The 15,551-nt window shown below is 37.6% G+C and overlaps 1 protein-coding gene and 1 non-coding gene across 2 annotated transcripts; both read right to left on the bottom strand.

Annotated features, from left to right (window-relative positions):
• Nucleotides 1-1,024: 1,024 nt before the first annotated feature.
• On the bottom strand, nt 1,025-10,722 carry LOC141685318 (uncharacterized). Its single transcript, XM_074490428.1, has 2 exons — nt 10,636-10,722; nt 1,025-1,804 (listed from the first exon to the last, which is right to left on the bottom strand). Exons 1-2 carry the CDS (start codon nt 10,720-10,722, stop codon nt 1,025-1,027), a joined length of 867 nt encoding a protein of 288 aa, XP_074346529.1.
• A 3,522-nt stretch (nt 10,723-14,244) lies between these two features.
• LOC141688587 (small nucleolar RNA R71) lies at nt 14,245-14,351 on the bottom strand. The gene has a single exon (XR_012562021.1). It is a non-coding gene; the product is annotated as a small nucleolar RNA R71 (small nucleolar RNA).
• Nucleotides 14,352-15,551: the final 1,200 nt, after the last annotated feature.

Raw genomic sequence — 15,551 nt, forward strand, 5'->3', positions numbered from 1 at the left:
TCCTTCCTAGTTTGGGATAGCTTTCTTCTCTCTCTGACCCCCGACGCCTCAATATTCTTTAAGAGCAGGTCCCCTTGCTGAAGGAACCTTTCCTTAACCCTTCTATTGTAATATAGAGAGGCTCTTTGTTGATGCTTTGCATTGCGGGCGTTAGCCTTATCTCAGACCTCGTCAATGAGATCGAGATCGAGCCTCATGCCTTTTTCATTGGTCTCTGGTTCTTAAGTTTCGACCCTAGGAGATCCATGGGTGATCTCTAGGGGTACCACAGCTTCGGCTCCATATGCCATCATGAATGGGGTAGCTTCAGTTGTCACTTTACAGGTGGTACGGTATGCCCATAGTATAGGCAGTAACTCATCCACCCAAGTGTTCATTGAGCGTTTGACCCTTTTCTTAAGTCCATCAAGGATGATTCTATTAACAACTTCCGCCAACCCGTTTTCCTATGGGTCTACAACCGAGGTGAAGCGAAGCTCTATGCTGTTATCGTTGCAATACTCTCTGAACTCTGGATCATCAAAATGTCACCCATTATCCATGACAATGATGTGTGGGATCCTAAATCGGCATATCACATTCTCCTAGAAGAATTAGGTAATCTGCTTGGTGGTTATCTTCCCTAGTGCCTTAGCCTCAATCTACTTTGTGAAATAGTCTATGGCTACCACAACAAACTTCCTCTGTCCCGATGCTATAGGAAATAGTCCAAGGATATCCATTCCCCATATTGCAAAAGGGATGTGTGTGCTGATAGATGTAAGCCTCTCTAGGGGCTTTCGTACTACCGGAGCATGCCTCTGGCATCTGTCGCATTTCTTTACATAAGCCTATACATCAGCTAGCATCGTTGGCTAGTAAAATCCTAATCGAGTTATCTTGAGAGCAAGAGCCTCGCCCCCAAGTGTTGTCCATAAATCCCTTCATAGGATTCTTTAAGCGCCTCCTCTACTTCAAGAGGTCTCAATCACTTCAAGTACAGAATAACTAATGACCTTTTGTACAGAAGGCATTTAATCCAAAATTATCTCAATGCTCTCACTGACAACTTGCGTGCCCTTTGGGCATTGTCGGGGAGCCATCCAGTCTCAATGCGAGTTTTGATTGGATCTATCCAATAACTTATCACACCAGCTGGTGCTATCAAATTTATGACATGTATAATAGGGGTCTTTAAAAACTCGAAGTAAATACTCCACGGGTAGTTCTCGATTTTAGAAGAGACAAACTTAGATAAGGCATCAGCTGTAGTCTTCTCCTCTCTTAGAACATATTCAACATACCATTCATCAAACAGAGTCAGAATTCCCTTCACGACTCTCAGGTACTTCGTCATAGTATCATCCTTGGCCTCAAACTCTCTGTTGATTTGAGAAACTACAAGTCTTAAGTTTCCACAGATCGTAAGGTTCTTGGCTTTCGCGGCTCTATCAAATCCTAAGCCGGATATAAATGCTTCATATTCTGCTTCGTTATTCGTAGTTGGGAAGTCCAACTTCAAAGAATAATCTATCATGAAACCTTTGAGGCTTTGTAAGATTAGGCCTGCACCACTAGACTTTGTTTTAGACGCTCCATCAAAATGGAGAACCCAATACTCCTTCAGAGTTGTATTCTCATCTTTCTCTTTCTTTCCTCCTTCTAGGGTTACTATCTCTTGCCCTCCGACTTCTTGGTTGCTAATGGTGCATTCGACCACGAACTCTACTAAGGCCTGAGCCTTGATGGATGTTCGAGGCTTATACTTGATGTCAAATTCTCCTAACTCAATCACCCACTTATTGAGCCTTCCACTGGCCTTCGACTATGAAGAATATTCCTCAAGGGTTGGTCCGTCAAGAATTTAATCTTGTGAGCCTAGAAGTATGGTTTCAACTTTCTTGAGGTTGTGATGAGGGCAAGTGAAAATTTCTCTGTGTTAGAGTAATTCAACTCCGCTCCGTGGAGCACCTTTCTTACATAGTATACTGGTTTTTGGAGTTTTTATTCTTCCCTTATCAGTACTGGACTCACGGCTTGTTCAGATACCGCATAGTACAAATAAAGGGTGTCCTTCAGACTAGGTTTGGTCAACAACGGGGCATCAGTCATGTACTTCTTCAGTTGTTCAAAGGCCTCTTGGCTCTCAGCTTTCCATTAAAGATTCTTCACCTTCTTAAGGTTTTTGAAAAAGTGCATGCATCTCTCTCAAGACTTGGAGATGAACCTTCCTAGAGCCGTGATTCTTCTTGTCAGCTTCTGAATGTCCTTGATGGAGCGTGGTGGCTCCATGTCCAGGATGGCTTTGATCTTATCGGGGTAGGCCTCGATTCCCCTCTTCAAGACCATGTGACCCAGAAATTTTCCAGACCCAACACCAAAAGCACACTTGGTGGGGTTTAACATCATCTTGTGGTGCCTCAGCACTTCGAATTCCTCTCAGAGGTGATTAATATGATCGGCTTTGGCTAGGCTTTTGACTAATATGTCATCAATATAGACCTCTATGACCTTCCCAATTAGATGGCAAATATCTTATTCACCAGCCTTTGGTAAGTAGCTCTTGCTTTCTTAAGTCCAAAAGCCATAACAAGATAACAAAAGACACCAAAGTCAGTTATGAAAGATACCTTGGGGGTGTCATGTTTGTGCATTTTAATCTGATTGTAACCGCTAAGCTATCCATGAAACTTAGCATCTCGTATCCAGCGATGAAATCGATCAGGGTATCAATCCTTGATAGGGGGTAGCTGTAATATTCCATATTTTTAAATATTATTATTATAATTATTTGGAATTATTTATGTGATTTTATGTGAATTTTGGTGAATTATTTGATAATTGGAATTGATGTTTGGGCGTTTATATGTGACATTATTTGAATATTTGAATATTTGAATTTTTATATGTTCAGAATAAAATATAGATAATTATGATATTTTTCTGGTAATTTTTGGATTGTTAGATGATTTTATAATGATTTATGTATTTATTAATTATTTTCTAAATAATTACAAAATTATTTTATAAAGCAGGGAATCTTCCAACTTCAACCGTTTTTACGTTTTTACAACCCGAAATTCTTCCGAAAACTCCTTCCTAACCTAATCTGATAATTTTGAACGCTTTTCTTGTTTTGACTTTTTCTATCCGGGGTACGGTTTGATCCATATGACTTCCGGCGTGAAATTTTCGATACGCAAATCATTTTATAGTCCGATAACAATTCGTATCCCCAAAAGGCGAGATATTATTACCCCATTTTCGTATAAAGTATTTTATAAGAGTCTCTGTTTTTATAATTATCCAAAATTAGTATTAAAATCGTATCGTCTTCTTAGTTACTTAGCGGCTACGTAACCTATTTTCGGATCCGATATGTAAATATAATTATCGAAATATTAAATAAATAAAATACGTGATGGTTCAGTCAGTTATGTGTTGTTGTGTTATCAATTGTTTGTGAATTATTGGATACAAAGGTTAATTTTATAATTAATTATTGAGTTGTATGAATTTAATTCATTTTAAAATGATTTTATTGAATATTTATTCTCATAAATGCTAAAATTGCTCCTAAAATTATTTTTATTATTTTATAATTTTATTTATTATTTTTAGGAGTTTATAAAATTTAGAAATCAATATTTTATTGATTATTTATCGTTAAATGATTTTCTGAGTGTATTTATTTGTAAAATCTGTATTTAATTCTAGAATTCTCCAAAAATTTTGAAATTTATATTTTATAAAGTTTGGAATATTCCGAGAATTTTAAAATTATTTTAGAAATTTTGGGATAAATTTTACCTGCGCGTTATTTCATTTATTCGTTAAAAACAGGTATAAATTGTGATTCAAAAATTATTTTAAAATTTTGAAAATTTAATTTTTATTAACTTTTATTTATTTGTGATATGTTATAAAATATTTTATTAATGTTCGGGTTTTGATTACCCGTGAATTGTTTGTTAAATAATTAAATTGCGGGCCGGATAATACTTCAATTGCGGGGTTTATAAAAGAAAAAAAAATCAAATCAAATCAAAAAGGGGGGTTGTGTTCAGTCGGTGCAACCCGACTCCTTCTTCTCTAATATCTCTTTCGATCTCTCTCCAACATCTCTGCATCTCTCTTCTCTACTTCGATTTCTCCCTTATTCCTTTCTTTCTACCCCGTTTATTTCCTGGGTTCAGGTTAGTTCGGTGCCGCCCTTTCTTTTCCGGCCGTTTTTCTTTTGCTTTTCCGGCCACTGTTGTTATTGTACCCGTCTGTTTCTTTCTGTTCACGGTTCTGCGTGTCTGTACTCGTATGTATATGTGCGTGCCCGTATTCCCCGTCTCCATTTTTGCCTCCTGCTCTTTTGTTTACCTTGTTCCGCCGCCGCCCCTGGCTGCTTTCCGGCGATGTGGTAGCGCGTGGTATATGGTCCCGTGTATATGCTTGATGTTATTTCCTCTTGCTCCTGTTACTGCCATGTGATGTTGATTGAATAATCTGATTTATTTGAATTATTTGTAAAATACTCGAAGGAAATTGTGATGATTTTTTTCGAATAGTTATTTTAATTATTCGAAAGTTATATCGATGGAATTTATGTTGGAACCCGAAATTAATCGGGTACCCGTAAATTTTATCGCCGTCGGCGAATTTATGTTGGAACCCAAAATTAATCCGGTACCCGTAAATTTTATCGCCGTCGGCGATGAGTCTCGGCGAGCCGACGGTGGACGGTGATAACGTTGTTCTGAGTCCTACGATTTAAAACACAAAATACGAATAATGTTTTTTGTAAAATACGGATTAAAACATGAAAATACGGATGGTAACGATTAATAATTATATTTAATTAGTATTGGGAAATTTGCGAATTGACGTTGATGACTGAAGTTGGTGGTTGGATTTTGGGATTGCGATTGATTGTTTTGTGTTTTGACGTCGGGATGTTCGACGGGTAGGCCGATAAACAAAGGAGACGCTGCCCGATTTTCGGGAAATTAATTCGGGAATTTAATTCCGAAAATACGGGAACGTAACTTACGATTATCGGAGACGTCGAACGAGGTTATATAATTAAATTTTTACGAAACCTAATTACGTGTTGAGACAGGATATTTTTTTTATAAATAAACCGTTCGACTGTTTAATACAAAACGAATGCCGTTAGACTCAGAAAAATATTTCGATTTTAATAAAAGTACTTTTGAGACCTAATTTCTTTTGTATTGAAGGACCGTTTGATTTTTTATATAATTCTGAGTCAATTTTGATCGAAAAATCATATTTTTGACCCGATTTCCGTTTTAAACGTACCGAGTCGACCCTTCTGATGAACTGAGTCTTAAGTGATATATGAGTTATGTGCTTATGTGCTATGTGAATTATGTGCATATGTGGATCAAGAGTCCTGTATTTGTCTGTTATATTTATGTGTGGGCTATTGTATGGGTAGATGATAGGCTTTTGACGCGTAGTTCATCGAGTGGTTATCGATTAGACAATTAAAGTTCTATATTTTAATTATAGATGCGGATCATTCGAGTTGATCAAGACAAGATGTTGAATAAAGGGTGAGATGGAATGTAATTGGATAACTGGCTTCTAGCAATCGCAGGAGCAGCATATCAGTCAAGTGTTGAAAAGAAGGACGGTGATGTTTTAAGACAGAATGTCAGAATAGATGCGTCTTTACGAGTGTGACTAACTGCAAAAACCCAAAGGCAAGTATTTCTATCATCACTTATTGTTCAAGTGATATTTATTTTGAATCGTATCATGCAAGTATTGCTTTCCCTATTCTCAGTTTAGAATCGATAAATGTTTTACATATCGCTGAATTAAATAATTATGTTTATGCAATTATTCTTCCGCTATTCTATGTTCAGAGTAGCTAAGTGATTTTACTTATCCAATTATCGGATATAAAAATGTTGTGTATTTTGAGAAAGATGACGTTGTTTTGGTTTTCTGCCCAAGTGAATGGGCGAATAAAATTTATAAGGGTGTCGAGTATTATGACCCCTTTCTATAAAAATGTTTTAAGATTGGATGGTTGCGTAAGAGGACGTGGCGGCGGTCCAGCGTGAGCTATGTGTTATACAGGATATAACACCTTGCTAGGCTGATATGTGCCTTGGGTACCCCTTTATTTAGTTGGATATGCTTCGACATACCGGTGTTGCTCCACGGCTGATCACCAGCGGCAACACACCGTCGTTCGAGGATTCCAATCTAAATTATTATATTGCTTTTAACATCTTACAAGGAATGATTTATTAAGTATTTTATTTTCGAATAAAAGATGAAATATGGTTTTGAATCAGTTTCTTATTTTGAGAATACTTAGTTTGTTGTTAAATATCAAAGGTGGTATTAGTACAGATGATTGGTGTTGACTTCAGTATGGGATGTTGTGAGCATCAAAGTTCGTAGTGATATCTAATTTGATATGATAACAAAATAAGTATTAATTTCAAGAGTTCGATTTTGAGTAAAGTTTACGATTCAATCCATAATCATTGTTTCATGTTAGAATTGTTTACGATATTTCCGTAAACACTGTTTTACGAGTTTTATTCTCGTCAAGATTCAAAGTATTGCTGAAGCATTTCGCTCAAAAATATCAAAATGGTTTTCAATATAATTAAGGAATTAAATCTGGGATTCCTCAACTAAAATTTTATGATTCAACAACTATGATTTTAAATGTTCTGCTCTAATGCAGATGTCGGTTTTATATCAAAATGACCCTATATATGTCATAATGATCTTGCTGAGCATTTCTTTCGCTCATACTTGCCTGTTTTTAAATTTAACCTCCAGTAAGGATTAGCTTGCTGTTTAGCCGCGTAATTCGAGGAAGCAAGAAGAAGCTCTTGGAAGGTGGTTGGTCCAGGGTTTGCGAATTAGTGTAAGTTCTTTTGTGTAAAGTTATTTATATTAGATTATATTATAGTTTTGTTATTTTATAGTTGGGCCTAGTATACTTCTTTTCGAAGTTATACTAGTGGGTTAAATTTTGAGATTGAGAATTGTTGTAAAGAGTTTTAAAAGAAAGTGAACAATTTATTTATGGAATTTGGATATCTTGTTTCTAGAACTGTAACCTTAAAAGATCTTGGAGTAGTTTGGGGTCATTTATGATAAATATCTTCCGCTGGCATTTAATTATTGATTAAACAGGTTAATTTGGGATTGAAGTTTTTTAGTGACGACCAAATCTCTTGACCCCGGATTTGGGGTCGTTACAGTAGCAGTCCTTCGGACAAGCACCATTGAAGTCAATGAAGTCGATGCACATCATCCACTTCCCATTGGCCTTCTTGACAATTACGGGGTTGGCCAACCACTCCGGGAATTGCACTTCCTTAATGAATCCAGCTTATAACGACTCGTATATTTTTGTATTATTATTAAAGTGTAAGTATTGAATAATTAAATAAATAAAATATGTGTATTGGTTTTGTCAGCTGTGTTGTCTTATTATTATTTATGTGTGATTAGTGGTGTACATGGATTATTGGTTTTGATATGATTTTATTGAAGATTTATTTTCATAAATATTTGGATTATCTATAAAAAAAATTATTGCTTTATAATTTTATTTATTATTTTTAGGAATTTATAAAATTTAGAAATCAGTATTTCATTGATTAGTTATCCCTGAATGATTTTCTGATTGTATTTTAGTATAAATTCAGTATTAAATTCTAGAGTATTTCAAAAATCATGAAATTCACATTTTATTAAGTTTGAAAAATTTCAAGAATTTTAAAATTATTTTTGATAATTTTTCGGATTAAATTCACACGCACGTTTGTTCGTTAAATTATAAAATGCGGGTACGTAGCGCATTTCAGAAATGCTTTAAAAATTATGAAAACTTACTTTATTGGTTTTAAATTATTTCGAGAATTTTAAAGCTGCCCTTGCAAATTTTCGGGTTATTTTTACCCGAAGTTGTTCGTTAAATTATTGATTGCGAAATAAAAATTAGGTTACGAGGTTAACAAAAAGATAAAAAGGGGGCAAAGCATATAAATACAATTATGTCATATCTTCTCACCCTTATCTCTCCCCCTCGTCTCTCTCAGTCTTTCTCTCTCTCTCTCTCTCTCTCTCTCTCTCTCTCTCTCTCTCTCTCTCTGTCGCGTCTTTTCTCTCAATTCTCTCATCCCTCTCTCTCTTCGTTTCTCTCCCAATCTCTACCATCGCTCTCTGTTCCTCTCTTCTCTCCCTTTATTCACGGTTATTTTTCCCTTTTTCCGGTGCTGCCTGTTTTTCCGGTAACTACCACCGCTAGTTTCGATTGTTCTTCCATATATATACATGTATATACTCATTTGTGCATATATGTGAGTGTGGGAGTCAGGGTTGGTGATTTTTTTATTTCCGCATACATTTCTCTTGTTCTCGGCCGTGGTTGTTTTGTTTTCCGGCCACAAGGCCGTGCGTGTATAGATTGTGTTCCAAATAATTTTTGGTTGTAATTTGGGAATACTTATTAATTAATTTATTTTATTTTTCTACAAGATTTATTTGATTAACGTTTTGTGATATAAATAAATTCATGCGGTATTATAATAATTAATCGGTAAAATTCGCGTAGGACGTCCGATAAACAGGAACCCACAAAATTTACCGTGGTCGGCAATGAGCCTCGGCGAACCGACAGTGGAAGGTGATGAACATTTCTGAGTCCTACAAATAAAAACATAAAATACTAAAAATAATAATAATAATTAATTGAATATGTATCGGTGATCAAGAATTGCGAATTGTGGATTATTGTTGTGAGTGTTGTAATTGCGTCGATTATGTTTCGACGGGTAGGCCGATAAATAGAGGAGACGCTGCCTGATTTTCGAGAAAATTAATTCCGGAAATACGGGAACGTACGCTGTACCTATCGGAAACGTCGAACGAGTATATATAAGTACTTTATACGAAATTTGATTGCGTATCATGGTAAAATATTTTGCGAAAGTATTCAATAACCCTAATTTCTGAAAACGACGGGTATATGTATTTTGCGAAAATAAATACCGAACCGAATTTCGAGGCGTGAACCCTAATTCTTACATGTAATTCCATAATGCATATAAGAACGAGTCGGGTTTTGATAACGTACGGGAAGAATGTTAGGGAGGATATGTCAAGCATATTTGGTTATCTAATTTGGGGTATTTCGGTTCTTTAGGTTCCAATCGAAAGCCCGAGCATCCCGGTCGGTTCAAGGCCAGCCGGTAATAGTTGTTAAAGCGTATTGAGGCAAGTACCCCTAAAAAAATCTTTTACAGTTCAGTAATATATGAATTACTATTGATTTAAATTGTGTAGTGGACCATAACGTTTTAAGTTACGTATCCCCTGTGTTAAAAATATTTTGTTAACTTTTGATTTGGGGAAAATCAACTTCTGAAAATGCCTATCTCTAAATTGTAAATAAAATTGAAAATACTTTGGAAACTGTGTTATGATATGATTATTTAAAAAATAGATAGGTAGGAGTGGATTTAAAAACTGGATAAAACAAATCAGATATTGGATAACGGTCGTAAGTGGCTATGTCGGTTGCGCGCCCTATCTAAACCGCTTAGTCCAACGTAACTTATCAGAGACCTAGATAGTTTATGCGGATCCGGTACGAATTATGTGAAAGCCCGAACAGCTTTCCTAGACGAATTGTGTAATAGCCCGGCCATCTATCCTAGATAAATTATGTGGAGGCTTGATCAGCCGTCCCTAGATAACATCCAATATATATCTAATTGTGGTTTGTGGTTCCAGTAACGGAACAAATGTTTTGTGGTCCCCATAACGGGACATATGGTTTTGTGATTCCTGTAATAGAATAGATGAATTAAAATGAAAATAGCATGCTAAAATTGGACTCTGGTATTTGCACATCACACGACTGATGTTATGTTTTAAAAAGCATGCTAGTTGTTGATATCCAGTTTACCTTTGTTTTACTTGTTTTTGAACAAGTTCTGATTTCTGTTCCTATAACTGTTTATCATAAACTATTTTAATTGTTATTCATATAGTGGTACAGTTGAGCGATTGATCGCTCACTCTTACAAAATGTTTTGTATATTCATATATTGTTGATGCTTAGGGGACCCTTCTGTCATAGGCAGGGCCAGATTCCAGTTCCTCCTGTATCGGGCTCCTCTGAGATGGTTGTGTCAGACCAGATGTGGTCTGTTGAGTTGCTGTAGAAAGTTAATTGTGTCAGGTTGTTTTAAATAAGTTGGTTTGTGTTAATTTTGTAACCTAAATCATACTTGAACCTGTAAAAGATCTTGTTAAGGGGTTTATTCATATTAAATAAGAATGAGTTGATTGTATTTTATTTGTGGGTTGTTGTTGTTCGTGACGTCGACTCCTGACCCCGGGGTTGAGGCCGTCACACAGCTTCTAGGAGCTTCTCGACCTCTTGTTTAATGGCTTCCAGCCTGTCAGGGTCATAAGTTCTCTTCTTCTGCTTTATGATCTTCCGAGTTGGATCGACATTTAGCTTATGAGTTATAAGGTTGGGGTCAATCCCAAGCATATCAGTTGTCGTCAAGGAAAACACATCATTGTTTTTTTGTAAGAAGGTTGTCAGTTGTCCCTTAAGGGCTTGTCCAAAAATGTTCCAATATATGTGACCTTCTCCGAGTCTAATGAGTCTTGGGAAATTGGGAGTACGTCCTCTGCTGGCTTCCCTCGAAGTTCTTCATTCTCACAAACATCCATGTCTTCTATGGGGAGGACTTGCCCCAAGTTCCATCGGGCCTAAGTGCTGCAACATAGAAACTACGGGCCATTTTCTTATCGCCTCTTACATCACCGACACTGTTCCTAGTTGGGAACTTCAGTACCATATAGTAGGTTGAGGGAACGGCTTTAAACGCATGGATTCTTGTTCTACCCATGATAGCGTTGTAAGTTGAGGCTGCCTTAATAACCTGAAAGTTTAACATCTGCGTGGCCTCCGTGGGCTCTTCCCCAATAGTCACGGGAAGTTAAATCATTCCTTCGACCTGTCATTCTACTTGATTGAACCCATATATGGGTGCGTCGGGTGGAGTTAGATGAGAATCATTGTATCCCATTCTTAGGAACGTGTCATAGAAAAGAATATCCACGGAAGCTCCATTTTCCACTAGGACCCTCATGATGGGACAATTTCCAATAATTGGTGTGATAACTAAAGGATCATTTTGAGGAAATTTCAAACCTTCGAGATCTGGGTCATCAAACTCAAGCGTCATCTCCGACTTGGAACACATATATGGTTCTCCAATTATACTCATTACCTCTCTCACATAAGCTTTGTGAAAGTTCCTTGTAGTCCCAGCTGCTATAGGACCTCCTGAGATCGTGTTGATTACTGGTCCTCGGGGATGTGGGTTACTATCCCTGTCGTAATCTCTTTTTCGGCCTCCAGCCTCCTCACCCTTGGTGAAACGTCCGAATTTTCCTCTTCGGATCAAATACTCAATCTCATCCTTGAGTTTCCTATAATTATCAGTATCATGACCAACATCCTTGTGGTACCTGTAGTATGGACTCTTGTCTCTTTTCTCGGGGTCTCCCCTTAGCGGCGACGGCCCTTTAAACTCTATGTCCTTCTCAATTTCTATAAGAATTTGGCTCCTTAGAGCGTTTAACCTCGCATATTCAGTGAACCTTGGTGGATGATTCTTCTTAGAAGAGGAGACAGAGATTTTTCCAGTTCGAGGATACTTGTCATTGGCATCATAATCTTGATCCGTCTTCCACTTCTTGTTGCCTATAGGCTCATTATTCACCACTGTCTTCATCATACTTTCTTCCACCTTGATGTACTTTTCAGCCCTATTCTGAAGTACATCATGCTTTCAGGATGGCGCTTGGCCAGGGACATCTTAAAGAACTCGTCTTTTATCCCTTGTTGTAGGTCTATCATAGCTACATTGTTGTCATGACTTGGAACCTTCAGGGCCTCCTTCATGAATCGGTTAAGGTAGTCTCTAAGGGACCCCTTTGCTCCTTGAACTAGACCCATAAGGGAAGCCAAACTCTTCTCGTGTACTCTGCCACTAATGCATTGCTTGATGAAATCTTTGCTCAAGTCCTTGAAAGATCCAATCGAGTTCGGGGATGGACGGCTGTACCACTGTTGAGTGGCATTTATGACACTTTATTACGCTTCGTAAAGCTGTGAATTGATGCGTTTGTGCTCAAGTTGTTAAGTATTTTAATATGTTTTTTAGTGTGTTTACATTTCAGGCATTATCTAGGTAATCAGGTAAATTAGCATTGTTTTGGTGCTAATTTGGTGTCAAGGTGGTGTTGGAATAAAAGTTCGTGGAAGACCGGCTCAAATCTGCAAAAAAAATTAAGAAGTTGATTTCTGCCAGAAGCCCAGCGCGCCCGCGCTGATCAAGCGCACGGTCGCGCCCAAAGTTCAGAAAGTCAGCGCGCTCGCGCTGATCAAGCGCGCTGCCGCGCCAGGTCGGGATGCAGAATTCTGATTCTACTCTAATTCGAATTGGAAGACTTCTCTGCTTATTAGGGCTGCTATATAAACAACTCTAGGTCATTTTTAATAAGATATCAAGCCAGAGACATATCAAGGATAATCGTAAGAAGACCGTATAAGCACGATTCAACGAAGATGAAGAAGATCTTGTTTTTTTACTTATCAATCTTTGTTTTAAGTTGTAACTTGGATGCTAGTTTTCTTATTTGTTAACCTTAATCTTGTTTTGTACTTGGTTTTATTTATTCGTTATAAAGACTATGTTTGTTATACCATGCTTTCATCGGAACCCACGTTGATGATGAGTCCGATTATGGGCTAATCGTTATCGTGGGGTTCTAGTGGATTTATTTATGAATTTCTTTAGTTAAATTGTTTCGATGCCTTAGTGTGTGGTGATTGTATGATAACCTAGTATTGGTTGTGCGTATTCATCTTATGAGCGTCGCAAACTTATAAGATAGTGTGTTAATTCTTAATGAAGCGAAAAGGAATTTAAGGATTTAGAACTTGCCATGCTAGCATAGGTTCATGTATTCGTTATGCATGATTCATAGGTAATTTTAACCATCTTACTTGCCCTATATAATTAAGATAGATAACTTGTGCTTAAACCGTTATGTTGTCAAATTCTATAGACATATAGGGTCTCAATGTAAATGTTGTCTATTCAGCTTCTATCTCTTTTGTGGATGTCTGGTAGTATGGTATTTGTGCAACGAAAGTTGGTTATTATTAGTTTCGTGTTGTCTGATTAGTGTCATCACCATTGCATGCTAAGGTTGAGAACAATAAGGCTATTGAATGAAGTATTTAATGAAGTTAGGATCCCATGTTTGTCATATATATTAATTTAGTCAATCTTATTCTCTTAGTTATAATTGTTAGTTTAATTCTTAGTTATAAACAACCTCAATTTATTATTTTCTTAGCACTGAATAATAACCATACATTGTTGCTTAAGTGCATAATTAATTAGTTAACCAAAGCCAGTCTCTGTGGGAATGAACTAGAAAAGATTCTATAATACTTGCGAACTCGTATACTTACGTATAATATTAGCGCGTGTTTAGCGACTAACAAGTTTTTGGCGTCGCTGCTGGGGACTACAGTGTTAATTTATTGATTATGTGTTTTCCATAAGTGGTCGTTAAAGTTCATTGACTCAGACATTGTCACTTATTTGTTTCCTTGTCTTATTTCAGGTACTCTAGCGAGGGTGTATACATACGCGTTCGCATACTCGTAAGAGAACACTAGATAAAGCTGAGGAAGAACTTGTGGTGGTTCGAAGGGAAGTTTTTGAGGAAGAAAAGAAGGTCGAAGAAGAAGAGAAAATCGAGGAACCAGCTTTAGTAGAGATGGGTGATCAAATAGAAAATCCTAAGGCTTTGATGGACTATTCTCAGCCTAAGATCAATGACATTCAGTCAAGCATCATCAGGCCAGCCATCAGGGCTAACACTTTTGAGATCAAGTCAAGCACGATTCAGATGATACATAACTCATTTCAGTTTGGGGGTTCTCCTACTGAAGACCCCAACATGCACATCAGGTATTTTATCGAGATCTGCGACACTTTCAAGTTCAATGATGTGACTGAAGATGCTATCAAGCTGCGACTCTTCCCGTTCTCTCTGAGGGATAAAGCTAAGTCCTGGTTACATTCTCTACCAGCAGGATCTATCAGCACTTGGGAAGATCTTGCCGAAAAGTTTCTCACTAAATTCTTCCCTATGGCGAAGACTGCTGCAATCAGGAATGCTCTTACTCAGTTCGCTCAACAAACTGGAGAATCTCTGTGTGAGGCTTGGGATCGATATAAGGAAATGCTAAGGAAGTGCCCACACCATAACATGCCTGATTGGATGATCATTAACTATTTCTATAATGGATTAGGTGCTACTTCTAGACCCATATTTGATGCAACATCGGGAGAAGCCTTATGGGCTAAGAGCTACGATGAAGCTTATGAACTTATTGAACTGATGGTTGCTAATGAGTACCAGAATCCTTCCCAGAGACTGACTCAGAGATATGTAGCAGGAATTCTAGAGATGGATGCAGCAACTGCTATAGCTACCCAACTTAAGGCTTTGACGATGAAGGTGGACACTTTGGCTAATTATGGAGTTAATCAAATCACTAGTATCTGTGAGCTTTGCGCTGGTGCCAACGAGACTGAGCAGTGCGCAATTTCTAGTGAATTAGCTCAGTTCATGAGCAACTTTCAGCATTCACAGCAACCTGTACCATCCACTTATCATCCCAACAACCGCAATCATCCTAATTTCAGTTGGAGCAATGCTCAGAATGCGGTTCAACAGCCTTAATAGCAGTATTCAGCTAAGCAGTATAACCTCCTGGTTTTCAGCAACCACAGTATGCACCGAGACAGCAACTCCAGTTACCACAAGCCAATGAAAAATCTGAATTAGAGGAGTTAATGCTTATGTGCAAGAGTCAAGCCATTTCTATCAAGACCTTGGAAAATTAAATTGGGCAAATTGCCAATGCCTTGCTAAATCTTCATCCTGATACACTACCTAGTGATACTGAAGTGCCAAAAAGAGGGAAGCTAAGGAGCAGGTAAAGGCAATCACTTTCAGGTCTGGAAAGATTACGGATCCCGAACAAACTCAAGCGTTGACTGAAGAAGCTGGGGCTGAGAAAGAAGTAGAGCAACAAGAAGTAGAAGTGGTTCCAAGGAAGACTAATATTGAGCACACTCCTCCTGAGGGTAATACAAGGGAAAAACAAATCTATCCTCCACCGCCTTTTCCTAAGCAGCTGTAGAAGAAAAAGCTGGACTAGCAATTCGAGAAGTCTCCGGAGGTGTTCAAGAAACTTCATATCAACATACCTTTCACTGAGGCTCTTGAGCAGATGCCTAATTATGCAAAGTTCATGAAAGATATTCTCTCTCGGAATGTGAAGCTAGATGATTTAGAGACAGTCGCTCTTACGGAGGAATGCAGTGTTGTGCTGCAACAGAAGTTACCTCTGAGGCTTAAGGATCCAAGAAGCTTCACTATTCCGTGTACTATTAGAAAAGTAT

This window comes from Apium graveolens, chromosome 9 (genome assembly GCF_009905375.1).
Source record: "Apium graveolens cultivar Ventura chromosome 9, ASM990537v1, whole genome shotgun sequence".
Taxonomy (NCBI): domain Eukaryota; kingdom Viridiplantae; phylum Streptophyta; class Magnoliopsida; order Apiales; family Apiaceae; genus Apium; species Apium graveolens.